At 42.9% G+C, this 26,488-nt stretch overlaps 2 protein-coding genes across 4 annotated transcripts in view; one reads left to right on the top strand and one right to left on the bottom strand.

Moving 5' to 3' along the window:
- Positions 1 to 8,635, bottom strand: part of PPME1 (protein phosphatase methylesterase 1) — a 32,915-nt gene extending 24,280 nt beyond the window's left edge. The window contains exon 1 of the mRNA XM_042456541.1: positions 8,472 to 8,635. Within this exon, the coding sequence (XP_042312475.1) occupies positions 8,472 to 8,572 (101 nt within the window). The 5' untranslated portion in view covers positions 8,573 to 8,635. The remainder of the gene's footprint in view (positions 1 to 8,471) is intronic.
- A 197-nt stretch (positions 8,636 to 8,832) lies between these two features.
- C2CD3 (C2 domain containing 3 centriole elongation regulator) overlaps positions 8,833 to 26,488 on the top strand; it is a 66,874-nt gene continuing 49,218 nt past the window's right edge. For 2 of the 3 annotated variants that reach the window (XM_042456538.1, XM_042456539.1), the window contains exons 1-11: positions 9,063 to 9,242; positions 10,787 to 11,056; positions 12,943 to 13,100; positions 14,788 to 15,002; positions 17,235 to 17,458; positions 18,008 to 18,140; positions 19,757 to 19,879; positions 21,376 to 21,520; positions 22,579 to 22,730; positions 23,118 to 23,345; positions 25,291 to 25,403. In XM_042456538.1, the coding sequence (XP_042312472.1) occupies positions 9,179 to 9,242; positions 10,787 to 11,056; positions 12,943 to 13,100; positions 14,788 to 15,002; positions 17,235 to 17,458; positions 18,008 to 18,140; positions 19,757 to 19,879; positions 21,376 to 21,520; positions 22,579 to 22,730; positions 23,118 to 23,345; positions 25,291 to 25,403 (1,825 nt within the window). In that variant the 5' untranslated portion in view covers positions 9,063 to 9,178. Of the gene's footprint in view, positions 8,851 to 9,062; positions 9,243 to 10,786; positions 11,057 to 12,942; positions 13,101 to 14,787; positions 15,003 to 17,234; positions 17,459 to 18,007; positions 18,141 to 19,756; positions 19,880 to 21,375; positions 21,521 to 22,578; positions 22,731 to 23,117; positions 23,346 to 25,290; positions 25,404 to 26,488 lie in introns of those variants that run through there. The other variant, XM_042456540.1, reaches the window with a different exon arrangement.

The raw sequence follows: 26,488 nt of genomic DNA on the forward strand, positions 1-26,488 counted from the left end.
AAAATGAAACACCAGACTGGTCCTGCTAAGCTTCGAAGAGGAAGTAAACCACCCAAGTCTGCTTCTCCTGTCCATTCCAGATGCTAGGCTACGTTTTTGTATACCTTTTCCTAGTTTATTTTTTATGTTTATTATTAAAATCACTATATCCCACCCTAAGTCAAAGGAGCTCAGAACAGCCTATTATAACGACCAATGCAGTTCAAGAACATCTGGAAGAATGCGCCATTCTCAGAACTGGAGTAGTGAAACATCTCAACCTGGCAGGGAATAGTGCTAATGTCTGGGCCAGTGGGTTTCACAGGAGAGCACTCCATACCTTGAGATCTTCCCCCTTATTATCTCATTCAGGCCTCTTTACATGTATGACTCGCTGGAAAAGATTATAATGCTTAGTAAATGGAAGGCCCTAGGAAAGAGGAAGACCCCATGATGGGCAAACTGACTCATCATGGAAGCCATGCCTGTCTCTGTCTTGAGTTTGCAAGACTCGCAGGTCCAGTTGATGGCAGAGATCATGGAGGTCTTTCATTCAGGGTCACCATAGTCAATGGCTGCTGCCACACTGCACAATTAATGCAGTTTGACACTGCTTTAGAGGCCATAACTTCTTCCTAAGAATCCTGGATCTGCAGTTTGTTCTAGCCACCAGAACTGTCTGACCGAGAAGGCTAAATGGCTAAAAACCCTACAAATCCCAGAATTCTATAGCGCTGAGCCATGGCAGTTAAAGCTATGTCAAACTGCATAATTCTTCCTGTGATGTAGCCACAATTTACATGCCAGCGAACAATAGCAACTACTGAGGATGTCTCACGATGTTGCTCAGGGTACAGGCAGGTTCACAATTAGAACAGCCCTTGTAAAATAACTTTCCACTAGATTTAGAACCTAACCTTCTTCCAGGAGCAGTAACTCCTACCCTACCTAGACCGAAGGACCTTGAAACGGTGTACACGCTCTGGTAACTCTTGTCTAGATTTCTGTTATGCGCTTTACATGGGGCTACCCTTGTACCAAACTGAGCTTCAGTTAGTGCAAAATGGCAGCCAGATTGGTCACCGGTTCATCAAGGTTACCATATTACACCTATCTTAAAAGATCTTCACTGGCTCCCTGTTTGCTTCCGGGCACAGGACAAGGTGTTGGTTATTACCTATAAGCCCTACATGGCTTGGGCCAGGTACTTGAGGGACCGCATCTCCCTATATAATCCGCCCCGCACTCTTAGACATCGGATAGAACCTATTGGAGATAGCAACCTCTAAGTATGTTGCTACTTCACAAAGAGGATTTTCAACAACAGCTCTGAGACTCTGGAACACAGTCTTCGAGCAGATCCGTTGGCAACCTCGTTAGAAACATTTAGAAAAGATTAAAACCCAGCCTTTTAGCCGGCATCCCCCACCTGATATGAATTGAATACCCCCCTGATATGAATGACATGCCCTGTCTGTGTATGATCCCTGCCTTGTTTGTTGATGCTATTGTTATTGTATGATGTTGGATATTTTTTGTTATTAGCTGCTTTTAATTGAATTTTTATGTAATCACTTTGTGCTTTTTTAGTCTGTAACCCCGCTTCGATCCACCGGGAGAGGCGGGGAAACATAAATAATAATAATTATTATTATTACCCACCAAAATAAAAACAAGAACCACTAGGAAGACAAACCTCAGTTTATCCATTTTTCTAAAAGCTTTGCTCTACTAAAGTGATCTTCATTCAAGGCTTCTGCTAAATGTCTGTGTTCATTTGGTAACAAACACTTGTGTTTTTAGCAAACTCCAGCCCAATCATTCAGATGTTAGACTCAACACTGAGAAAATCTATTTATTTAAGCAATGGCATGTACATTTCTATATCCCTTATCAATGAACTAAGCACTCTCTAAGCAGTTTACAGTCTGTAAGCTAATTTAATTAATTTATATCCTGCCTTTCTCTCAAGATGGAACCAAAAGTGGCTTACAGCCTAAGTTTAGGAAACCGTTAAAACAGTATCATGTACAAAAGGGTTTTTTAAAATCCCATTAACCAATCCAATTAAATCATGAACTGAAAACAATTAAAAACACCCAATTTATATTACATATTAAAACTATGAACATCTTTCTGCCACAGACAGTGAAAGGCTGAAGGTCTCTTTAAATAGGACTGCATTCGCAATGTAGCAATAATCCCAGTTTGACCCTGCTTTAACTGTCATGGCTCAATGCTATGGAATGCTGGGAACTGTGGTTTTGTAAGATATCTAGCCTTCTTTGTCAGATAGCTCTGGTGCCCCAACAAACTGCAGTTCCCAGGATTCCAGAGCACTGAGCAATGGCAGTTAAAGTGAAGTGAAAATGGCTAATTTCTGCAGTTCAGATGGAGCCTAAGAAGGTCTTTGCATGCCATCAAAAAGCATATTTGGCTACTCTTAGTACATTTAAGGTGACCCTCTCCGACTCAATGCCTTCCAGATGTGCTGGACTACAACTTCCACCATCACTGGCTACCATGGTTGGTCATGCATGACGGGCATCATTGTTCAACACATCTGGAAGATGCAGGGTTAGGAAAGACTGACATAATGCACTGTGCTCAGTTGAACGTCCTTTCCTCAATTGTTCTGAATTCCTCAATTGTTCTGAGCAAAACCAAGCCGTTTGTTCACATCAAGTACCTCAAATCTTCTACCCAAAACACTACCCCTACGTTGTAAGCCTCTTCATGTCCCCTGTCAGGAGAAAGACAGGGTATAAATTCATTAAAGAAATACAGTAAGTATTGGGAGTCATTCTGATATTTGTTTTTGTTTTACAAATTATTGCTACACCTTTATATTAAACTAACTTTAAACCTCATCGACATGGATAAAGATTAGCAGAGAGGCCTGAATCCTATTAGTTAGTTAGAGTACAGCCACAGAATCAATTGCCAAATAGTTACACTTTAGGAGCTGGGGCTAATTTTGGCATTAAAGAGAGAAAAAAAACGCATTTAAAGCATCCTACAAATAAAGTGAAAATGGCAAGTACATTGCAGGTATGATTATCACACGCAATTGTGCAAATAAAGTGATATCAGAAATGCATTGTCACTGAAATCCCCAAAGTAAAAAGATGTGTGTTAATAGTTCTTTGTGACCACTTTAATGGCAGGTTTTGTGCAACGTCATGTGAAATCGTTTTGCGTAATTACACATTTTCCCCCAGTATATTCACAGGATAAACTCCTGATTTCCTTTGTGTGATAAACCCAATAGTGACTTAATAGGTCTATTCTAGGGTGGAGAGTTAATCGCTGGTCTCCAGGGCAGGTAACCTAGCCCTCAAACCACTATGCCACACTGCATCGCAATAATTTTCCACCCTAATTTAAAAGAAAATCCCAGCTAAGAGAAATGTCCTCCGATGATGGTCCATTCTTTGTGTCAGTCATTTCACACAAAACTTGAGCATGTCATTTGGAGGTGACAGTGGCCAAAGCATATAAAATGGCAAAATCAAGGTTTGCTTTTTGGAATTTATATGTATTTTTAAATATTTTCAAGACATGGATGGTTGAATCCATGGATATGAAGGGCAAACTTTATCTAAACTTCTGCTTAGCAGACATGGGTCATCATCCTATATGGCTCAGCATAGCGTTAGGCTTTCTGTATGCAGAATAGGCACTAAAGCTGGGCATTCACCACTCCCAGATGTATACTATAGGGACAGTGCAGCTCCTGCCCAGCAACAATCCCATGCCAGGCAGAGATGGGATAAGCCTCTCTCTATGTCCTCACAGCCATAGATGAAATGATGCCATCATTCTTTGATGTGCTCTGGAGGTCTCAGCAGATTATGTCATCATTTCACATCTGGCTACGAGGACACAGCTAGACACGCCACAAAATGGCTGGGAGATGGATGAGCTGCAGCAGACTGATGGTAAATTAAGAGAGCTTTTGGTTGGTGCAGAAAGAGGAAGGGAATACCAATCTCTGCACAGAGGAAGAAAAGAGGTATGCATGTGTACGGCTAACTTATGCCTGTGTGTATCACTAACAGTGTAAAGATATACAGCTGCACACTTAGAATCACCCAAATCATTGTATTCCCCATCACCGGATGGTGAAGAAAGCAGATAGGAATAAAATTAATTCATTTGAGATGTGGTGCTGGAGAAGAGGGGTGAGGATACGGTGGGTGGCCAAAAAGGCAAACAAATGGACCCTAGAACAAATCAAGCCAGAACTCTTCCTGGAAACCAAGATGACTAAATGGAGGCTGTCGTACTTTGGTCACATCATGAGAACAAAAGACATATTAGAAAAGGCAATGATTCTAAGAAAGGTGGAGGGATGTAGAAAGAGAGGAAGGCACATGCCGGATGGATGGACTCCACCAGGGAGACCATGGCCCTGAGGCTACAGGAACTGGTCAAGGGAATAGGAGAGGATATGGGGCTTGGAGATGTCTCATCCACAGGGTCACCATGAGTCGAGGTTGACTAGAAAGCAGCTAATAACAAACAACAATGGCACTAGCAAGATGCTAATTTTTGTGCCAGTTCTAAGCTGGTGCAAAAATTGTCTCCCACCCCATTTCACCCAATATGGTTATATGGTTCAACCAACATTATCAACACAGTATAACTAATTGGGCATCTTGTGGCATACCAGACTGCCTATCCCAGGAGTAGGCAACCCTTTTGAGCCGGGGGCCGGGTTGCTGTCCCTCAGACAACTGGGAGGTCGAAGCCAAAAAATAAATAATTAAATAATTGTTTAAATAAATAAATAAATAAATAAACCGGGACAAATGTGGGACAAAATTTTCAAATGGAGGACACACAAAAAAATTTGCTGCTTTTTAAAAAATGTTAATATAAATGCATGTTTCGGAGGCTTCTATAGACAATTGCCCCCCTTGCCCGCCTCCTCCTGATAGGCCAAAGGCCCCACGCCCTCACGCGAGAGGCCAAAGGCTCCGGCGGCAATCGGTGGCAGGACTAGGCTGGGGCCGGTCCCAAGGCCTTGCCGGGCCACATTCGGCCCGTGGGCCGCAGGTTGCCTACCCCTGGCCTATCCAGATGAATGTTTCCCTTCAAAAGACATGGTGCCTTAGCATTAAAGGACAGTCCTGGTTTTTCATGCTATATTCTCCTGGTTCAATTGGCAGGCAATGACAGAATGGGCATTTACTTCTCATCTCAACCAGCTGTTCATCAATGGTTAGATCCATTCTGGGTGAGTACATTTGAAATAGTGTAATACAGTTCACACATCATGAAAAGCAGCTGATTCATCAACAATCCTATGCATCACTCATCTCTCTAACTTCAAGTACCATTTGAATGCACAAAATCTCTTCAGCATCATTGTTACTCTAAAATGGCAGAGCCCTGAAACTCAATGTCAAGACTTCACTTGCCCAAAATACATTCCCTCCATTGAATCATAGAGTTGGAAGAGATCACAAAGGTCATACAGTCCTACCTTATTCCACCATGCATTCCTGACAGTAAGGGCTGTCCGACAGTGGCACACACTCCTTCCTTGGAGTGTAGTGGAGTCTCCTTCTTTGGAGGTCTTTAAGCAGAGGCTGGATGACCATCAGTCGGGGGATGCTTTGATTGTGAGTTCCTGTATGGCAGAGGGCTAAACTAGATGGCCCTTGAGGTCTCTTCCAATTCTATGATTCTAATTTCACTCGGCAAAAAAGTCTCCCTGCTCTGTGCTGTAATTCTCATCAACCCTGGCCAGCTTAGCCAAGGGAGAAGGGCCATGGGAGTTGCAATCCAACAATATCTCAGAGACCACAACTTGCCCATGTTGCTTTTTGAATAAGCCCAGGATATAGAAATCTTCAGGCTCAGCCATGGAAACCCACTCTTTACAACAAAGAGTGGAAACCTTGCCCTATGAGGAACGACTCAGGGAGCTGGGGATGTTTAGCCTGGAGAAGAGAAGGTTAAGAGGTGATATGACAGCCCTATTTAAATACTTGAAGGGATGACATATTGAGGAGGGAGCAAGCTTGTTTTCTGCTGCCCCAGAGACTAGGACCCGGAGCAATGGATCCAAGCTGCAGGAAAAGAGATTCCACCTCAACATTAGGAGGAATTTCCTGACAGTAAGGGCTGTTCGACAGTGGAACAAACTCCCTCGAAGTGTAGTGGAGGCTCCCTCCTTGGAGGTCTTCAAACAGAGGCTGGATGGCCATCTGTCGGCAATGCTTTGATCTGGATTTCCTGCATGGCAGGGGGTTGGACTGGATGGCCCTTGCGGTCTCTTCCAACTCTATGATTCTATGAAATTCACTGGGGGTCAAAAAAAAATTCCCATGTACAACAGAAGGACACCAACATTTATATAACACTGGATTATAGCATTCAAAGCACCACACAAATGTTTATCTCAGCACCCCTTACAAGCACCCAAATAGAGTTTAGGTTTTCTATGACAGTTGCATCTGAACTTTGGAATGCCCTTCTGGCTAGGATTTGCCAAACCCTGAAATTTGGACCGCCAAAACCTGTTTCTTTAGAAAGGCTTTTCAGCTGAAAATTTCTTTCTTCTTCCTAACAAGGAATATGTTAAGGCTGTTTAGTTTTTCCCTGGGCCTTCACTTCGACTTGGGAGAGTTTGAGGAATTGTTCTCTCTGCTGATCTATACTTTTTGTTTGCTTCTTTTGGTTGGCGTTTTCTACTGGCTGCTTGGTGTCTTTCATTGGTGAACTATTTTATGCCTGGGTTTTTTTGGCGAAAGCTTTCCTTATCTTTCTCATTGGAGAAGATACAGTGAGAGAAATATATGCATACGCATAGTATGAGCGAATATATAAAACACAGCAGGTTGTACAGAGCTCTTTCCTGCCCCACATTACGTATAGGGAAAAATACTGACCTATGTTACACAATTGCTCTAAATGGAATAGGATAATGAGTACAACCCTTCAAAGCATCTTCAGAGAAAAAGCAATTGAATTGAATGGTTTCTCCATTCCTTCTTTGAAAATAACTATGTCTTCTGAAGGTAGCCCCCTCCAACTGCCATATATACATAGAGTATATATGTATGTGTATATGTATACATACATCTACACTGTAGAAGTAAGGCAGTTTAACACTGCTTTAATTGCCATGGGTCCATCCTACAGAATCATGGGATTTCCACTTTTGTGGGGCACCAGCCCTGTTTGGCAAGGAAGGCTCAAGCCCTGCAAGATCTGCAAATCCCAGGATTAAATGGGATGGAGCTGCAGCACTCAATAAGTGGTGTCAAAGTGCATTATTTATGCAGTGTAGATGCATCCATTAAGGCTTTGACCTAGTTAAAACCCCACACTTCCTTCATGATGACCCCCAACTTAATACCCCCCCCCCCCTAATTCAGTTACTCCGCACAGGACCCCCTTTGAAACCTAAACATTGACTGAATGGCCTCTCCATCCTTTCTTTGCAAATAATTCTGTGTAAATTCTGAATTGTAAGTTTCCAAAAAATTCTAAGTTGCAAATAATTCTGAATTTCCTGAAGATGCCCTCGGCCAAACAGCCACAGAGGCTCTGACCCACCCTGAAGCCCACCCTTCCTTCACAAAGCTCCCCCGCATTAAACTTAATAAAAACCCCCCTCAATTCAGTTGTGCTCAGAGAGCCCCTTTTGAAACCAAGAGGCCGGGCTGAATGCCCTCTCCATCCCTCATTTGCGAATAACCACTTCTTCTGACAATAGACAATCCTGGGTTAGGGTTAGGGTTAGTGTTTAAAGTGGTCTCAAACTGCATTATTCCTAGAGTGTAGACGCACCCATAGAGGCTTTGGCCCAGCTTGAGCCCCCCTTTTCCTTCACAAGGATCCCCAGACTTAATAAGAAAAACCCTGTCTCTCCACAGAACCCCCTTTGAGACCCAGAGACTGACTGAAGGGCATCTCCAGATGGCAAACCCTTCTGAATGCCTGGAAATGCCCCCCCTGCCACCCCCCCGCAGAGGCCCTGGCCCACCTTGAGCCCCTCTCTTCCTTCACAATGAACTCAAGACCTAATAAAAATCCCCCCCTCAATCCAGTTACTCCCCCAACATCCATTGGGCCCCAAATATGGACTGAGGGCATCCCCAGCCCTTCTCTTTCCGAAATGCCTCTCCCATCACCCCCCAGAGGCCCTGGTCCACCTTGAGCCCCACTCTTCCTTCAGATGGCCCCAAACGTGACACCCCCCTAAATCCATTTACTCCCACAGAAGCCCCCTCCCCCACTCCAGGGGCCTCTCCTGCTCCATCCATCCCTCCTTTGCAAATGAGCCAGGGATCCCCAAAGGAAGCCCACTGCCCCCTCCCTCCATTTTGAGACCCCTCTACTCTTGGAATAGGCCCCGCCCCTGGCCTCCTCCCTTCCCCGTGACGTCACCCCTTCTCTCCCCATGACGTCATGCCTCCAGCTCCCGTGCCATGACGTCATGCCCCCACAAACCCTCCCGAGCCCGGCTTCCTCACCCCATCCGCATCTTGGGGGGGCCCTGCCCGCTTCCACCCGCGGGGCCCTGGGGCCGAGGGGGCAGGCGGCCCAGCTGCAGCTGCTTCTCCAAGGCGGACATGGCGAGAGAAGCGCGGACCCGGCGGCGAGGGAAAGGGGCGGCCGGGAGGCTAAGGCCCCGCCCTCGCGCGCCCAGGACTACCGCTCCCGGCGGCCACCGCGCGGGCGCGCGAACGGTTCCGCCCCTGCTCCGAGCCCCGAGGCCTCATGGGAAATGGAGTTAGTTCCTCAGTAATGAGAGAAAGGCGGGGCCTGGCTGTGGCGTCTGAGGGAAGCGCGCGGCGAGCATCATGGGAAATGGAGTCCCGGCAGCGGAGGAGACGCCAACGACGTGATGACGTAAGCTAGAAAGATGTAGAACTAGAAAGATGTGGCAGATTTTAACGTTTTGAATTGATTGTCATATAAACTTGTGGCACTATATTGATAAACGATTGATGATGACGATGATGATGTTTGCCTCTTCTTCCTTGGCATCAACTCTCTTGATGTGCCTCTGTACTGTTCCTATCTCTATGGCGCTGGCTGGCTTCCTCTCAGACAAAATGGCGGCGCTGGCGGCCGGGCTTTCCTCCCGCCGTTTTCCCAGGAGGCATTGCGGCGGCGGCGGCCGTGGTTGCTATGCAACGGGGAGCAGGCAGGGCCTGGTCGCGGCCTAGTTGCGAGGATGAAGCAGAAGAAGGCGAAGGGCCTCGCTGCTCGCCCCGCCGGACCTGGGCGCAAACGGAAGGGTGAGGAGGGGGTTAGGTCACGCACCTTGGAAAAGTTGGAGGACTACAACTCCCAGTATCCCCCGACCTGGACGGATTGGTCTCTGGGCGGCGGGAGGATTCTGGGAGTTGTAGTCCAAAGGGTAACTTTGCCCCTTCCCAGTCCCAGCTGTGAAATAAAGCGGAATGGGGTGGAAAGGGTAGATCCACATTACAGAAATGACGCAGTTCCACACCGCTTTAGCTGCCATGGCTCCAGTCCCGTGGGATTCTGGGATTTGTAGTTTGTTTTTGGGGCGCCAGAGCTCTCTGGCAGAGAAGGCTAAATCTCCCAGGGACCTGAAATGGTTTTAGTGGTTTATAATCATTGTTGTGTTAGAAACTGTGTTCTGTGTGGAAGGAGGGAGGGAGGGGAGGGGGTTATTTAACTGGTATGGATTTGTTAGAGAGTTTGCATTGCATTTTATTTGTGTACTGGGATTTATTACTGTATTGTTGTGTTTTCTTGTGATTGTAAGCCGCCTCGATCCCATGGGAAGAGGCGGGATATAAACAAGGTCTTCTCTCAAGTAAAAAGAATAGTGACTGTAGTTTATTTGTGCTCTTTCCACATTCTCAGGGGTCCCTCACCCAGAACCCAGTCAATTTGGAGGGAGGGGCCGCTGGGGTAGTTCAAGCTGCAGAGGAAGGTCCAGTGGATCTCTCCTCAAAACACGGTTGTTGTTGTTGTTGTTGTGGCGGCCTTCAAATCATTTCCGATTTATGGTAATCCTAAGGTGAACCTGTTATGGGGTTTTATTGGCAAGCTATTGCCATCCTCTGAGGCTGAGAGAGTGTGACTTGCCACAGTTGACCCAGTGGGTCTCATGACCAATCCGGGATTCGAACCTTGGTCTCCAGAGTCCTGGTCCAGTGCTCAAACCGTTGCACATGACACTAGCTGTCAGGAACACTGCGTGTCTGCTCTTCCCAAGACGATAAAACAGCTCCCAGACTTGGTCAAACAGGAGAGTTTATTGAAAGGAGAACAGAACATATTGTAAAGGTACAGTGTGCCTGTGCCATACGCAGGTGCACCATACGCAGCTTCAAGCTTACGCTGAAGCAACACGGCAATTGGACAAATGGTGTGCGCACTGCGCCACAAGCATGCACCCAGTTGTTTCCAAAGGGACGCAAGCATACAGGAATTCCCCCCGTGTAAGGGAAAGACCCACTGTACATATAATTCGGGTTTATTCTAATGCATGGTTACCATAGGCTTTGTGGCAGTCAAACAAAACAAATAACATGAAGTCAAAGTTTTTCATGGCCGGTATCCATAGTTTTTTGTGGGTTTTTCGGGCTGTGAGGCCATGTTCTGGAACAGTTTATTCCTGACGTTTCACCTGCATCTGTGGCTGGCATCTTCAGAGAATGCTGGCATGGAGATGAATGGTGTGTGTGTACATATCCCCCACATTTACAAAGGACTAACTGTATATCTGAAAGAATATAAACTTTCCAAGTAGATGAATCACTCAGGTTGTCCAAATAACTGTGCGGTGTTCTACCACTTCTTCCAGATCTCAGCGATGTCACCCCATCTACAAGCTTGCCACCTCTTGTGGAAGGACAATTGCGCTGCTTTCTAAAGCTGACGATCAGCAAAATCCTATGGATGGTTTCTAAGCCAACATCTCCCTTCCTCATCCGGGTGAGATGGTGGGGAGAAACCTCGGATGGCACGGTTTTTGTTCCCCGCGACCCTTCACAGAGTGAGCAAAAAGCAATTAAAACTACCACTCGCTACGCAATTCGCTGTGGACCAAAACAGTTTACCTCCTACCTAACAGGTACTGGCTGCATCCTTGATGCCTAAGTGTGTATTTTGTTGTTGTTATCATCATCATCTATTTATACAGCATCATCAGTTTACATGGCACTTCACAGGTAAAAAAACAAAACAGTTCACTAAAACATGAAACAAAAGGGAAGGGGGATAGCAGCGGATTAAGGGGGATTAAGTCCCACAGATACTGCCTCTTCTTCACTCCCTCTGAGGCCACTGTAGTACAGGTTGAATATCCCTTACCCAGAATTCAGATATCTGAAATATTCCAAAATCCAAAATTATCCACATGGCTGGCAGAGATAGTGGCACACTTGCTTTCTGATGGTTCAATGTACACAAACTTTGTTTCATGCAGAACATTATGAAATATATTGTGTATAAAATTACCTTCAGGTTAGATGCATAAGTTGCATACGAAACATAAATGAATGTCATGTTTAGACTTGGATCCCATCTTCAAGATACCTCATGTAAACAAATATTCCAAACTCTAAAAAACTCTGTAATTCAGAACACTTCTTATCCCAGACATTTCAGGTAAAGGAGACTCAAAACTGTAGCAGTTAGGATGGAAGTAGGGTCTTTCATCAGCTTCTAGGCCTGGACATGATAGAGCTGTGCCTTCCTCCTCTCCCTCCAAGGCCAGAGCAGTGACAATTGGGGTGGGAAGAAGACCATTTATCTGCTTCTAGGTTTAGGCGTGATGTTGATTTAGGATTGGAATACATTGCTAAAGGAAAAATGGAAAGAAAAGGCCAAGAATGTATTGGCCAAATGTAATAAGGAGGAACTTTCCCCAAGTACAGGGTGCAGAAGACCAATAGGGCTGTGTTAGCAGCAGTTTGCCCAGCTCTGTGTATTCTAGTTGATGGTACCTCTCTAGTGTCTACAGGAGCAGTTTTTCCCAGCCTTGCTACTGTGATCTTCTCCATGGAATGTGTATGTTGAGTACTTGAGCTCAATCCCTTTCTCATCATACTTGATTGATCCATTTTTAAGGGCTTAGATTTAGGGCATTGCTTCTCAAAGAAGAATTCTCCCTCCCATTAAATTTTGCTTCTGTCCCCAATTTTTTAGCTCAGCAGAGACTGAGATACTTGGCCATTTACCATGTTTGCATTCCTGTGGTCACTTTGCCTTTTACATTGTATTTCCAAATATTCAACTGAAGTTTTAGATTACTGCAATTAGAAATTTGGGGTCTGAAAGAAAATTTCATAGGGGCTGGACTGAATTCTTTTAGTTGGAAGAGAGTGCAAGGGCAATCTAGTCCAACCTCCTGTTATGTAGGAATACACAACCAAGCACTCCTTAAAGGCAGTCATCCAACCTCTTTTTAAAGAGGTTCAAAGGAGAGTCCCCCATTCTTTGAGGCAATCTGTTCTACTGCTGAAGAGCTCATACACTCAGGAAGTTCTTCCTAATGTTTAGGTGGAATCATTTTTCATATGACTTGAACTCACTGGTTTATGTTCTGGTTCTGAATTATTCTGTATCACTCGCAGATAAGGTCATTTATGTAATTTCTGGAAACATTCCTAGGCGAATACCTGCTTTTACAGCATTTTATAAATTACACATTAATGGCCTGGTAGTTTTGAGAGATGCAGTTCAGGTATTGGAATAGTCCTTCCTATTGCTCCTTTTGCTTCCATCTCATTCTTGGCCCTTCCATCATGCCTTGCTCCCTGTCTGTGCATCAATTTTTATTTACATTGCGGCCATGGGTGGCGACTATTAGGTTAGAAGTGAGGAATTAGCTTTTGTACATAGATTTACTTGATTAATGCAACCATTTTTGTTTTTTATGGTTAAAAAGTATACAGTATTTTATTTGTGATTTCTTTGTCTGATTAGTCTAACGGCCATTTTTATTGTTCCTTGTAGATATGGGTGCTCTTATCCTGGAAGTAATGACCAAATCAGATCACCTTCCAATTGGACGGGTTCAGATCAGGGGGCTGGCACAGCTCTCTCCTAGCCATCCTCTCAGTGGATTTTTCACCATTGTTTCGCCAACATCTGAGAAAATGGGAGAGCTGCAGGTATCTTTGAAACCTTTCCCTGCCTAATGCTTTTTTCTTGATCGCATGCATACATATGTACATATATTGGTGGGTGTGGAACATCCAAATTTTATCCCAGATCTAACCACCAAGGCTTAGGGACTCTGTGTGTGTTTAACCTGGAATAGAAAAGACTGAGAAGTGATATGATAGTAAAACTTAAATACCTGAAGGGATGTCATGTAAGAAGACAGCAAGCTTGTTTTCTGCTGTTCCAGAGACTAGAACACAAACCTATAGGTTTAAATAACAAAGAATGTCAAGAAAACATTAGAAAGAATTCATTGACTGTAAGAGCTGTCTGGCAGCGGAACAGACTGTCTCACAGGGTTTTGGGTAATCCTCCTTTGGATGTCTTTAAACAGAAGTTGGATGGATGTCTCTTAGAAGTGCTTAAAGTGTCTATTCCTGCATGGTGGAGGTTGAAACAGGTGGCCCTTGAGGTCCTTCCAGTTTTGTGATTCTGTTCAGAATGCAGAAAAATAACAAGCTGGGATCATCCTGGGATCAGGAGCCTAGTTGGTTCACTGTGATGGTTAAGGAGCGAACAGAACACTCACAGTAGGGAATGATTTGGGGGAATGTATGGAGATGAGGAGGGGGCAACCAGTCACAGAGGACCTCTGGCCTTCAGAGGAACAGCATCCAGTAAGAGAAAGGAAAAGGGCTAGTTGAAATTTTAAAACTGATGAAAAAGCCTCCCTTTTCCCAAACTTGTAAGGCAGGGCTGGCCCTCTTTGGCAGGGCCAGTTGTTGTCCCTGTTTCCTCACAGTAGGCAACACTTCTGCATTTTAACCTGAGAAGAGGGTCCCAGTGACTGGAAATCCACTTCTGATTTTGACTTAGTGTTTTCCTCAGCATTTTATGAGGTGTTTTGGTAGATGGAGGTATTTTGGGACACGCTTGGCTGCATTTGGAAATTTCTGTTTTACCTGAAAAAATGTAGAATTTGGAGCTTGGAAGGCATAAAAAATGCTGTATGTGGCCTATGGACCATACTTTCCCCATCCCTGCAATATAGTAAAGAGCTATTCACTCTGTTTTCATTCTAGGGTTCCCAGAATTTTAATTTTTTATTTTACTCAGCTGGTTTAAGCATGTTGGTCATTAAAAGCATCAGTTTGATTATAACCTTTGACTTGAAGTTTCTGTATTTGAGAGAACTTTCCCTTGAAACTGAAAAAACTATATTATTAATCAATTAACCTACTATTATCTTACGAAGACTTACTCCAAAGAATTTTTTGTTCTGAGAATTGGATTTCACTGGTTTTTGGCTCCAGAGTAAAAATCTAACTTCTGATTATTGTTAAAACTTTTGAAAATCAGATCTTCTTTCATAATTTCTGGTCACAGAGTTTATTGCAAAGACCTTCAGTAGACATATGCTGCCTTTGTGGAGTGGTCTTAAATGTGAACTACAACTCCCCAATGCAAATACCTGAGTCATGAATGTGTTAAGAGGGCTCAAGCAAGCACTCATGTTGCTGTCTCTTTATCTCCAACTCTCTGCAATATGGGGATAATTGTACTGACCTACCTGGCCAGGTTGTTGTAAGGATCCCTGGAAGAGCATATCTTGGTAGTTTAAAGAATCAGATAAAATAACATATAAATGTTCAGTATTATTATTATTACAAGTCCTTTCACATGTTCTCTTTTTAGGTATCACTAGTTCTGGAACCTCTGTCTGAAACGTATGATGGCAGTAGCTCCATCCCAAACACAGACATGAGCTTCAGTGTTGGTTTACCGGCTCCAGGAACCAAAGAAGCACTTGAGTCTAGCCAGTTTCTTGCTCCACCACCACACCACAGACCACTCAGCGCAAAGGTCATTGGGAGAGAGTCTGTCAGCAGTAGTCGAGCTTCTACACCAAGGTGAGTTTTTTGTTTCCCCTTCCAGTTTACTGAATTGTTAAAAATCCACGGATGAAATCTGACATCCTCATGCAGCTCCACATGCACACTTCCATGTTATTCCACTACCTGGTAGCGGTTAAGCCCTGGGAGGGGGCCTTTCAGCTGTCACTGACTGGTGGGGAAGGAAGGTTGAGACCATGAGAAGCAGCTGGTCTCAGTTCAGTCAGAGCAGAGAGGGGGTGAAATAAGGGTGCTCTCTCAAATCAGAGGCATCTCCTATTTTCCTTTCTCCAGGAGCCAAGAACAACCTCCCCTTCCGTCCCCTGCATTCTTCCTTCCTTTTCCCTGTGGTAAGAAGGAACAGCAGCAGTCCTTGGGCTTGACAGCTGCTAGACTTGAGATGTTTTTGAATGGAGAGCAAGGGCAAGAGAACAGCCCCCTGTGCCTAATTCAAGGGCTGTTCGACAGTGGAACACACTCCCTTGGAGTGTAGTGGAGTCGCCTTCTTTGGGGGTCTTTAAACAGAGGCTGGATGGCCATCTGTCGAGGATGCTTTGATTGAGATTTCCTGCATGACAGGGGGTTGGACTGGATGGCCCTTGTGGTCTCTTCCAAATCTATTATTCTATGATTCTATGTATAAGTTGCACTTACTATATGTGCATCACTCACAGGATGTCAGTCATTACCTAAAATGCCAGGGTTCCAGAGAATACCCACAATCAATATTTTTAATAGGGGGAATTTTATTAGGACAGGTGAGGCTGCTGTGAGAGCTTTGAGCAACTAAAAGCAGGGTTCAAGCCTTTATATATCAGTTATAAGAAACAGAGCTCCAGAATGCAAGATCCAAATGTAGGTTTATTTATAGAAGCAAAAGGGGAAATTAGCATTCACAAATAAACACACACATACAAGAACTAGCTATATAAAAGGTGGTAGCAGATAGTGATTTTTAGGATTGCAAAGTGATACTCTACCTGATTCCAGAAGCAGGGGGTTCTGTCAAATGAAATGGCTCAGCAGCTGCCAACAAATGCTGAGAAGTCAAGCAAGATACTGACAGAGTATCTGTCTGAACTCAAGCTAGACCAACTTAGGGGTGCCTTGGCAGGCCTGTTTATACAGCAAAATGTGTATCCCAGAGCAGTTTTGAGATTAAGATGAAGTTCCCAGGAGGGAAGAATACAACTAGAAGTCTGTAAATGGCTAGATACTCTGAGTGCTCCTTACCAAAGGAGACTCACTCCCAGAAGAAGGTAATCTTGATCATCTGTTCTAGGTCTATCTCCCCCCCCCTTAAATCCTATCATTATGCAGATTCTGATCTTCATTGATCTCTCCTGGCTAAGTGCCCTGGCTTCCCTCATGCTGAGTCAGCAGTGTCTCCAAATATGGTCCTTATATGGCATGGCTAGTTTTCCTGCACTGAGGTGCCCTCTTAAATACCTGCCTTTAGTATCAGTGATATCAAAAAGAAGAGTTGTGAAGGGAAGCTCAACTTTGTGTTATCATTAAGAGGTTCAGAAGAGCATTTGTAAAGGAGGTTGGTCTGAGGTGGACAGCTTGTAGCATCAGATATACATGATGAAGCAGATCAATCTCTGTAGATGCCAGCCACAGATGCTGGCAAAATGTCAGGAAGAAACTCTTCTAGAACATGGCCACATAGCCTGAAAAAACCACAGAAAACTACAGATCAATCTCCTTAATGAGAATGGAAGATGGAGGTGGAAGAAGAATACATATCTGAACAGAGTTTAGGAAAGTGCCTGCACAAAGTCTGAGTGGCCAATTGGGCCTATGCTGGTTTCTGTTTTGTAGGTCAGAATGACTGTGGGTACTTCATTCTGCAGTGCTTTTTGCTTTGACCACAAGTGTGCATTTTCTGTCCCCAGTATCCATTAGTGCATTATTGTGACATATACTATGGGAATTATTTTTGGAAAAACAGATTCCTGGTGCCTGTTGTATTTTGTCACTAGTGTTCTAAAGTGATACCCAGATAAACCTGGTAGTATTCCAATGCCAGAAAAATAATGGCTCCTGGTTTCAAGTTTGTAATTTTATGTTGCCCTTGTCATCATTTTCAATTACTGCTATCAAAGGTTTTACACCTGACTCTTTCGGGAAGCATCTTGGGTCCCACTTTGGGAGAAAGACGGCATACAAATGAAATAAATAAATAATAAATCGTATGGGAATCAGCTTTGCATTAAACTTTCCACTGGTGCTTATGTTTTGAAATAGGGGAAAGGACCACTTGTACTTTCAGGAAAACTCTGAGAACCTTGGACCGCAACACCACTTCATCTCAGGGCAGAATGATCCCTTGAAAGCCAACAATCCCGAGCAGCATGGACAATTTCCTAGCAGCTTCAATTATGAGGCTCAACTGAAGTTAGCTGGGAGAAGTCATAACCCAGTCCATGTTCTTTCTTCAAGCAACATGGCCACAAAGGATCTCATTTCAGGTATGCATATCAGCAGTTGGAGTTCATTGGTGCATGTAATTATTTAAAATTTGGTGTCAGATTCTCTTTCTTCTATAAGAGGAATGGGAAAATACTCAGGGTCAGGGAGCTGTAAACATCCCTCATCAGACCTTGGAGGGCTCCACCACCAACCCCCCATTTAAAAAAAACTGTTTCAAAAAATAATTTTACTTATGATGCATACCTTTCAGGGGGCCCCAGGTTTTTTTTTTTTAGAACCAGGAGAGGCCTTCCTTTGAAGCAGGAAGGAAACCAGTTTTTGCCTCCATGTACTGTAGAGGGCATGGGGGCATTTTGAACCAAAATAAATTGAGAAGGAGGCCATGAGGGTTTCAGAAATGGCCTTGGGGACCCCAGTTTCCTAAGTCTTGGTCTGTAGCAATGATAAGCAGAATAATAATTATATTCATTTATTTATATCCAGCCTTCTTTGGCTCTAAATATGTTGGCTCTAAACTAGAGTTTATAAGGTTTTTCTTTGTGTTTGGTAGTGGCACCCCTTTCTTGCTCTTTCCTACCTGCCTCCAGCTCTTTTGGATCAAGGCAGCAGACTCCGAGAGGCCATGGTTGTGTCTGCAATGAAATCCAGTCCTGACTCTGGTATTGAACTGCATGACATTCATCCTTCCCTAAAGCAAGATATCACCAGACTAGTTGGAAAGTGAGTTTAATAGTAGTTGCATCATAAATTACTGTTGCATCATGAAAATAATGGTATTTCTTGCATTTTCCAAAACAGTGTTGATCAAACCATATTCCCCCCCCCCCCCCAAATCTAGGATCACCAATTTTTTAAAAAAATGTAATCCATGAAAAGAAGATCCCTGTTGTATCAAAGCCTTATCTAGTCCAACATTGTGTTCACACAGTGGTCAGTCAGTTGCCTGTGAGAAGCTTATCAGCAGATTGTGATTGCTACTCTACATCCATTTTATTCATCCCAGAAACTGAGGCCTGCTGGCACTTATACAGAGCTGATATATGGCCATCCTAAATAAAAAACATTGATGGTACCATTCTCCATTAATTTATCCATTTGTCTTTTAACATTGCCCAGGTTAGCAGCTATAGCTATATCTTATGACACAGAATTCCAGTTTAACACTGAAAAAGTGTGCCTCCTTGATACAGCTCTACATCAGTCAGAATGTACAGTACATGTGTCCATATACAACCCCTGCCCGTGCCAAATTTCAGAGATTTGTGTATGTAAGATGTAACTTTGTATGCATATGTAGACACATGTTCCTATACTATTTGCTGGAGACAGTGATTTGTTACAACAATCATTGCTTCTCAGCATTTTGGCTAAGATCAAGTGGGTAGTACTCTTCCTTGGGTCCCTCGGCAGGAGAAAATCAGGATATAAATAAATGGTAAGCATTATTTATTTGTTTCTCTAGGCCTAAATCCAACTGTTAATTCTAACTAGACGAGATCAACTGCATCAATTGCTACACGATAAGACAGCACTTAAGTCAATCCCATTTACTCATTTTGGATATAGGAGATTTAGGTCCAAAACACATTGCAGAAATAATCCAGTCTGAGACCACTTTAACTGCCCTGGCTCAGTGCTAGGGAATCCTGGGAATTGTAGTTTTTGGTGGCACCAGAGCTCTCTGATAGAGAAGACTAAATGTCTCACAGAACTACAGTTCCCAGTTTTCCCTAGCATTGAGCCAGGGCAGCTAAAGCGGCCTCAAACTGGATTATTTCTGCAGTGTGTTTTGGACCTTAGACTGTATTTTTAAATTTCTTGCTTAAGTCCATAAGGCACTAGAGCCTTGGTTTGCATTATAGACTTAAACTACTGTATGTTCGATTTTAGCTATAGAATTCGGACCTAATTATATAAGTTGGTAAACAAATTCATCTTTTGTTTTCATGTAATTAGCATCATGACCTTGCTGTGGTCCACCTGTCTAAATAAAAGTATGTAGATCTTGGTAGTATATCTATTGTCCTTTTGTCTTTAAATATTCTGAAAGCCTATTTATTTAAAAGTTATATATTATATCTTCATCATCTTAGATTTTACAACAGTGTTCAACATAAAACAAATGTGAACAACATAAAGAAAATGATGGATTAGCCTATAAAAGAACTTAAAACTTACTCCTTTAAATCAGTAAAATTTGTTATAAGGCCTGGACTTATTATTTTCCCCAGGTAGTGAAAGACAGCAGTGTTGATGCTAAGCAAACCTGTTTGGTTCCAGCACTTTACCTCTATTTAACACATTTTGTCCCACCAACCCTGGTTCATCTTGCCTAGGAATTTTAAAAACCTGAATCCTGGCTTTGTGTCTGCTGTTGAAGATCCTCTCCAGCAACCACCTGGCTACTCAGAATTTGATCTGTATGCTGAAAACAGAGCAATCCAGCTCTTGTTGGGCAGGTAAGAAGCAAAATGTTGCCATCTTCAAAATGGGGAATCTTGTAATTATTCTGCTCTCCCTGAATACAATTTATTTTAGAGACCCATTTGTTTTAAGTCAGAAAGTGATCTTTTACTGTTTCTTTTTCAAGTAAGCGCCGGTGTAGCTATGTTTAGAGGATAACATTTTATTCAGATTTACATCTTTTCTCTTGTTCCCCCTCTGAAGCCCCCAGAACTGATCTTGGTCCTATACACATTTAATGAAAGATAATTTTCTACAGAGTTCAACAAGACTTGAATATTTATCATTTCTGTTTATATGCCACCTTTTGATTATACAGTTTCTAATACAGTATATAGCAAAAGAAAAAACTGGAAGTACGAACTCTGAAATCCACAGTGGCAGCTAATTATTTCAGAGTTATGGAGTCAGGAAGAGAGATGCTGCATCTGCTCTACAGAATTAATGCAGTTTGACACCACTTTAACTGCTGGGGCTCCATGCTGTGGAATACTGGGATTTGTTGAGAGGTCTAGTACCACAACAAACTGCAAATCCCAAAGAGCTCTGGGGCCATAATTTAGCCAGGGAAGGCTAAATATTATTATTATTATCATTATTATTATTATTATTATTATTAATCTTTATTTATAAAGCGCTGTAAATTTACACAGCACTGTACATACAATCTTTTTAATTAGACGGTTATATCTCACAAAACTACTAATTTCAGAATGCCATAGCATTGAGCCATGACAGTTAAAGTGGGGGCAAAGTGCATTATTTCTGCAGTGCAAATGCAGCCTATGTTAAATGTAAATCTAGATTGGAAAAAAAAGTCTGCAGGATAAGGCTATCAACAGCTACTAGTCAGGATGGCTCTATGTTACCTCCAGTGCCCCTCTCAGTGCCAGTTCCTGGAGAGTGTGAGACTGAGGTTGAAGCTGCACCCATGTTCTGATCATGTCCTTAAAATCTGACCATTCTCTGTAGGATGAGGGTGCTGGATTAGAGAAGTCTAGTATTTAATCCATACATCTCTTCTCTTCCTGTGTTCATATTAGGTGATATACTTACTAGTAGACTACCCAACTGAGAAGCAGTCAAACAAGCATTCATAGGACTGGACATCTAATATGAAGCCAATTTTTGATCCTGTTTTGCACAATAGTCCCATTTCCCCTTCTTTTTTGCCATTTCATACGTGGTCAGTTGTGATACATGTTTTCAGACCCTGAACTCTCCTTGCAATCCTGCTGTATCCTGCTAATATAGCTTATAACCTCTCTAGACATAGATTGAGTCTCTTTTTACATTCACAACACATAAGGCAGGTGTAGGATTTTTTAAAAAAATAAAAAGCTGGGGCAGTGCAGAGTTAAGTATTACTGTTTGGACGTGCATGCAAAGCCATGTGTGCACCTATGTGTTTCTGTCTGTGGAAGCAGCACACATGTGGATGTTTGTGCATGTATAATATGTACATATATATATTCTATTTCTTTGCCCATAGTTCTGATTTACCTCCTGCGCATCTTTTGGATGGTACCCACTCGCCTCTGGAATCTCTCTCTCTTGGGAGTGAGGCTTACGACAGTGAGCTCAATGACCCCCACTATGACCAGAGTCTGCTGGAGAATTTGTTCTACACAGCTCAGGTACATTTTCAATGGATCAAACCTAAACTACCATGAATCAAACAAATTATTTGAAGGGTCAGTTTACATAAGCCCCTTACCTTGTGTTGAAGGTATGTAGTCTGTGGCAAAAAAGTGAGTGAAAGGCTTGTCTTCTAAGAGAGCAAAATGTGTACAATTTTCTCATGTTGTCATGAGATCTCTTAATTAATACGGATTATAGAATTTAAAAAAAGCAGTTTATTAAAGTGTTTAGTAACAGTTTCCATTTGGGTTTTGTGAGATCTGTACTGGCCTAAATTGCCTTAATTAGGGGTGGACCACAGCTAGAGATAGTAGGGACACATCAGTTCTCATGGAATCCTATAGATCTACACACCCCATTTTTGTCCCCTTCCCAATTTACAAGGAGGAATAAGGAAACCCTTTTTTACCTGTAGATATCAGTTAGCACTTATAAAGCCTTGAGGAGTCCACGGTGGGCCATTTTGCTACACTTTTAGGGGTCCCTTCGTCCCTTCTAGGTCCAAACAGTTATTTTTTAACAGGAAGTGACCAGACAGGAAAAAGGCTCAGATGGGTCTAAAATGGTAAGGACCTGAAAATGACCCATGGTGCACCCACAGAGTTTGGGACTCTGCAAAAAGCACACCTTTTCTACTCTGCCATATATGAGTAGTTGATTATCTGTAACAGAGCCCTGCCATAGATTGTCATTTAATTGTCTTATTTTCAAGATATTTTTTTTAAAAAATATATTTTAAAGTATGGTTGCAAAGAAAGAAAAAATGGGGAAGGGCAGGAGAGTACATAGACTATGAACATGGGCCAGGCATATACTGTTCATAAATACAAGCTGACCGTATTTCCAAAAAAAGCACATTTTGTTGAAGATGGTGTCTGTAAAATCCCTGAGTAGCACATTGAGATCTTCTGACCATTGAATGGCAGAGGCTGAAATTATCTTTCCAGCTTGGACTATATGTCTTTTGGTAACAGTAAGAGCATGCAAAAATTCTGGGAATGTTGAGTGTTTTTATTGTTTTCCTCTCTCTCTCTTTCTCTCTCTCTTTCCTTAGAAATCAGACAGCAGTTTCAGTGACTTTCTCAGTGAAGAGGAGGCTGCTGTTTCCTCAGGAAAACAAAATCAATCTCAGAACAGCAAACCACAGAAGTCATCAAAGTCTAGCCCCTCAGGTCCAAAAGGGAAGGCTCTAGAGACAAAATCCAGGTAAAACAGTTGCTCTGGGCTCTCTTAACACAGCACTACAAAACATCTTGCAATGTGTTTCTATTTGAAGACTTGTTTTAACAGAAAGTTATTTTAACCCATAAATCTTTTAGGGTCCCTGCCTGGCTTCTAGGCTTCATCAGATGCCATTTTCCCTGATAGCTTTTCTTAGTTTTCCTCTGAAACACTCAGTCCCTCCTGAGGCTGGTTTACTAGCAGGAAAGGCTTTAGGCTAAAATTATGTTGGTATTTTTGGTCTCACACTTTTGTCTTTGGTGCTGCCTGCCACTGGAATTCATTCCCCGAGTGTTTCTCTGAATTGAGTCCACCCTCAGTGGAAAGATGCTCACTACTTTTGTTTTAGTCTGTCCTGTTTTTTCCCTCCAGCAATTCTCCTACTAGACCACTTCCTCTTCATGAGACTTCCATGGTGCCAACAGAGGAAACACAAACTGTCAAGCTGAGTCTGGACAGGCTGGCAGTGCTGAGTCGAATTCATTTAGCAAGAATGGTAGTTGAGAGTTTAAAGATCCCTCGTGAAGAGAGCGTTCAGAGCACCCCCGGCAAGAAAAGTTCTGCTGGGAAGCCTCCTAGGCCAACCTTGGTGAAAAAGAGGTAAGATTTTTCTTGCGTCTGATCTCACTCAATAAGAAATTGGCAGCATGAGCTTTCGTAGACTTCAGTCTACTTCTTCAGATGCATTACATCTGAAGAAGTAGACTAAAGTCTACAAAAGCTCATGCTGCCAATTTCTTTATTTCAGTTAGTCTCAAAGGTGCTACAAGATCTCTCTAGATATTGATTCTACAGACTAACACTAACACAAGATATAGATCTTTGAATTCATTCAATAAGAGTTGTTGCACTTGCTCTCTTCACTAGAGGTTCTCAGGTTTTCATAATTGATGTGATGAGTTAAATAAAATATCTCTTGCTTTAGAGGCCAAAGTCTGAGGAACTGCTTTGGAGTGGTTGTTTTAGTCACCAACCTAACACTTCTCTGTAATCTCATTAACATCAGGAAGCATGGGCAGAGCTTTGGCTAGGAACTTATTTATGTAAAACATGTCTATGATGCCCTTTGTCTAAAGATCCCAGGGCAGTGTACAATAAAATGACTAGTTTAAAACAATGTAAATAGTAAAATGATCTTAGAAGGCTAACAGTGTAAAACAGATTAAAATACTTAATAACAATTTAAAAATCTTTCTATATATGTGAATCTGTGTAGAACCAAGTAGGCCACATTAGCTTTTCATAGGCTTTTGAAAATGACCATATTTTCACTTGGTGCCAGAATGACAGCAACATACATTGCCACAGCAGAAAAGGCCCTTACCCCAGTCCTCTAACAGTATATTGCCCTGATTGATGGGACATAGAGCAGTATCCCTACACTCCCCATGTGGGGAAACAAAGAGAAATGAAGCCAGGAACATTCAGCTGGTGCTTTCATAGTTTGCCAATTCCTGAGATTGGGTCTTAGCCAGCAGCAGAAGTACCAGCAGAGCATGCTTTGCTTCCCCACTCACTTTCCCAGTGCTGGGGAGGCAAACAGGCCTTGAACAGCTTTACAGTTTTTCGGTGCTGTTTCCAGGGCTTACTTTTCAAAGCATTCCATGTCAAAAGTTTGCTATCACAGGGCTTAGAGGGCTTCCCATTGCTACTCCATCTCTCTGTTCGTAGAATCCATTGTCCCACTGGAAATAGCTTGTGGTGAGACAATGTTCGAACAGGGCTGTGATGTCTTCTGGAAAAAATCTGTTGGATGAGTGTCATGGTGTCCATTATGGGGACTTTGGTGAACAGGGAGACCACATCAAAGCTGATTAAAATGTCTCCAGGTTTTCGTTCCAGGTTCTTGATTTTTCCTATGAAGTGAGCTGAGTCCTTGAAATGTACTTGCTATTGCTATTGTAGTAACCTAGGGGACAGTTTTCTGTTCATGGACCTTCCAGGAGTTTATGTTGTTGTTGTTGTTGTTGTTGTTGTTGTTGTGTGCCTTCAAGACATTTCTGACCTATCGTAACCCTAAGGTGAACCCTTCACAGGGTTTTCTTGGCAAGATTTGTTCAGAAAGAGTTTGACTTTGCCTTTCTCTGAGGCTGAGAGAATGTGTCAGACCCAAGGTCACCCAGTGAATTTCCATGGCTAAGGAGGGATTTGAACCCTGGCCGCCTAGCTTCCTAGTCCATCACTCAAACCACTGCACCTTGCTGGCTCTCGGAGCCTCATAGCCCACCAAGCATGCTAAAACCAGGTGGGGTGGAGGACCAAAGTGGAAGTGTCCAGAAGTCTGCTTGTAGTTTCGAAAAACACTCGTTTTGAAAAAGGGCGATGCAGCCTTGGTGACTTGTTACTCTTGGAGGCATTCAGGAGCTGTAATTCTCTCCTTTTTCGACCCCAAAAGGGGTAGTCCAAAGATTCTGAGAGGGTAAAGGGCACCTATTCACACATGCCCACCTCTCCTCTGGCTGTTAATGTCTATTTCAGTCATATCAGTTTCACTGATAACAGTCATAGATTTGCACAGCATCTTTTCTTTTCCTCCTTTCCACAGGACATTCTTTGTGGAGTATCACTTTCCAGTAGGCACTTCAAAGACAGGAACAGGGCAAGGTGCCATAACAACCGAAATAGTTCGGGTCGCTTCCAGTAAGGTCTCAGGGGAAGGTAAGACTGGGCAGGAGAAAGCTGTTCTTTTCCTGAACCTTATTCCTTCTTCTCTTCTCCAGTTCTTCCTGCATTCCTTGTCATGGGAGTTGCCAGCAGTGGTGAGAATGAGCAAGACTGACTTTGGATAGTGTTGCTTTCATGAATACTCAAGCTGTGCATTTTTAAGGCTTTCCTAACTTTCCGCCTGTGGACTCTCAATAATTCACAGACCCATTATGACTGTGCAGTTAGGTAATGTTCATCCTCCCAGAATTTCCCAACCTGCCACAGATATATCTCAGTGAACAAAGCAGGTCTTTGATGCAAATCCAATACTACTAAGCTCATAAAACATTTTAAAGAGATCTTATTCATGTGTGTCAAAAGACCAAAACACACTGCAAAAATAAACCAGGTTGATACCTCTTTAACTGCTAATCCTGAAGATTGTAGTTTGTTGTGGCACCAGAGTTACCTGACAGAGAAGGCTAAAAGTCTCACAACAGTTCCCAGAATGCCCTAGCATGGAGCCAGGGCAGTTACAGAGGTCTGAAACGGGATTATTTCTGCAGTGTGTTTTGGACCAAAGAGAACTGGTTATTTTCAGAAACTGTATTATATTATTTCATTTTCATTTGTGAAATTTGACAAACAGCATCTTTCAGGTGACATGCCATTTGTCTGGATCTATCACAGCAGGGCCAAAGGCTGAGAAGGTGGAAGGCCTGTCTAGTGAGAAATGTCCCACGTACATCTCTATCTGTAGTCTATTTCCTTCAAGAAAATAGCCTCTAGATGGAGAAATGAAACTATATGAAATATTTCCTTTTAGTAGAAGTAGACAGTTGTTATTTCTAAGTCTGAAGCAAAGGAATTTATAAATAAAGTGAAAGCGGGGAAGAGGAAAGACAGTTCGTGTAACAGGGGCTGCATCTGCACTGCAAAAATAAAGCAGCTTAATACTGCTTTAATTGCCATGGCTCCATGCTATGGAATCATGGGATTTGTAGTTTGTTGTGGCACCAGAGCTCTCTGACAGAGAGTGCACATAGAATCATAGAATCGTAGAGTTGGAAGAGACCGCAAGGGCCATCCAGTTCAAC

Source organism: Sceloporus undulatus, chromosome 3 (assembly GCF_019175285.1).
Source record: "Sceloporus undulatus isolate JIND9_A2432 ecotype Alabama chromosome 3, SceUnd_v1.1, whole genome shotgun sequence".
Lineage (NCBI taxonomy): Eukaryota > Metazoa > Chordata > Lepidosauria > Squamata > Phrynosomatidae > Sceloporus > Sceloporus undulatus.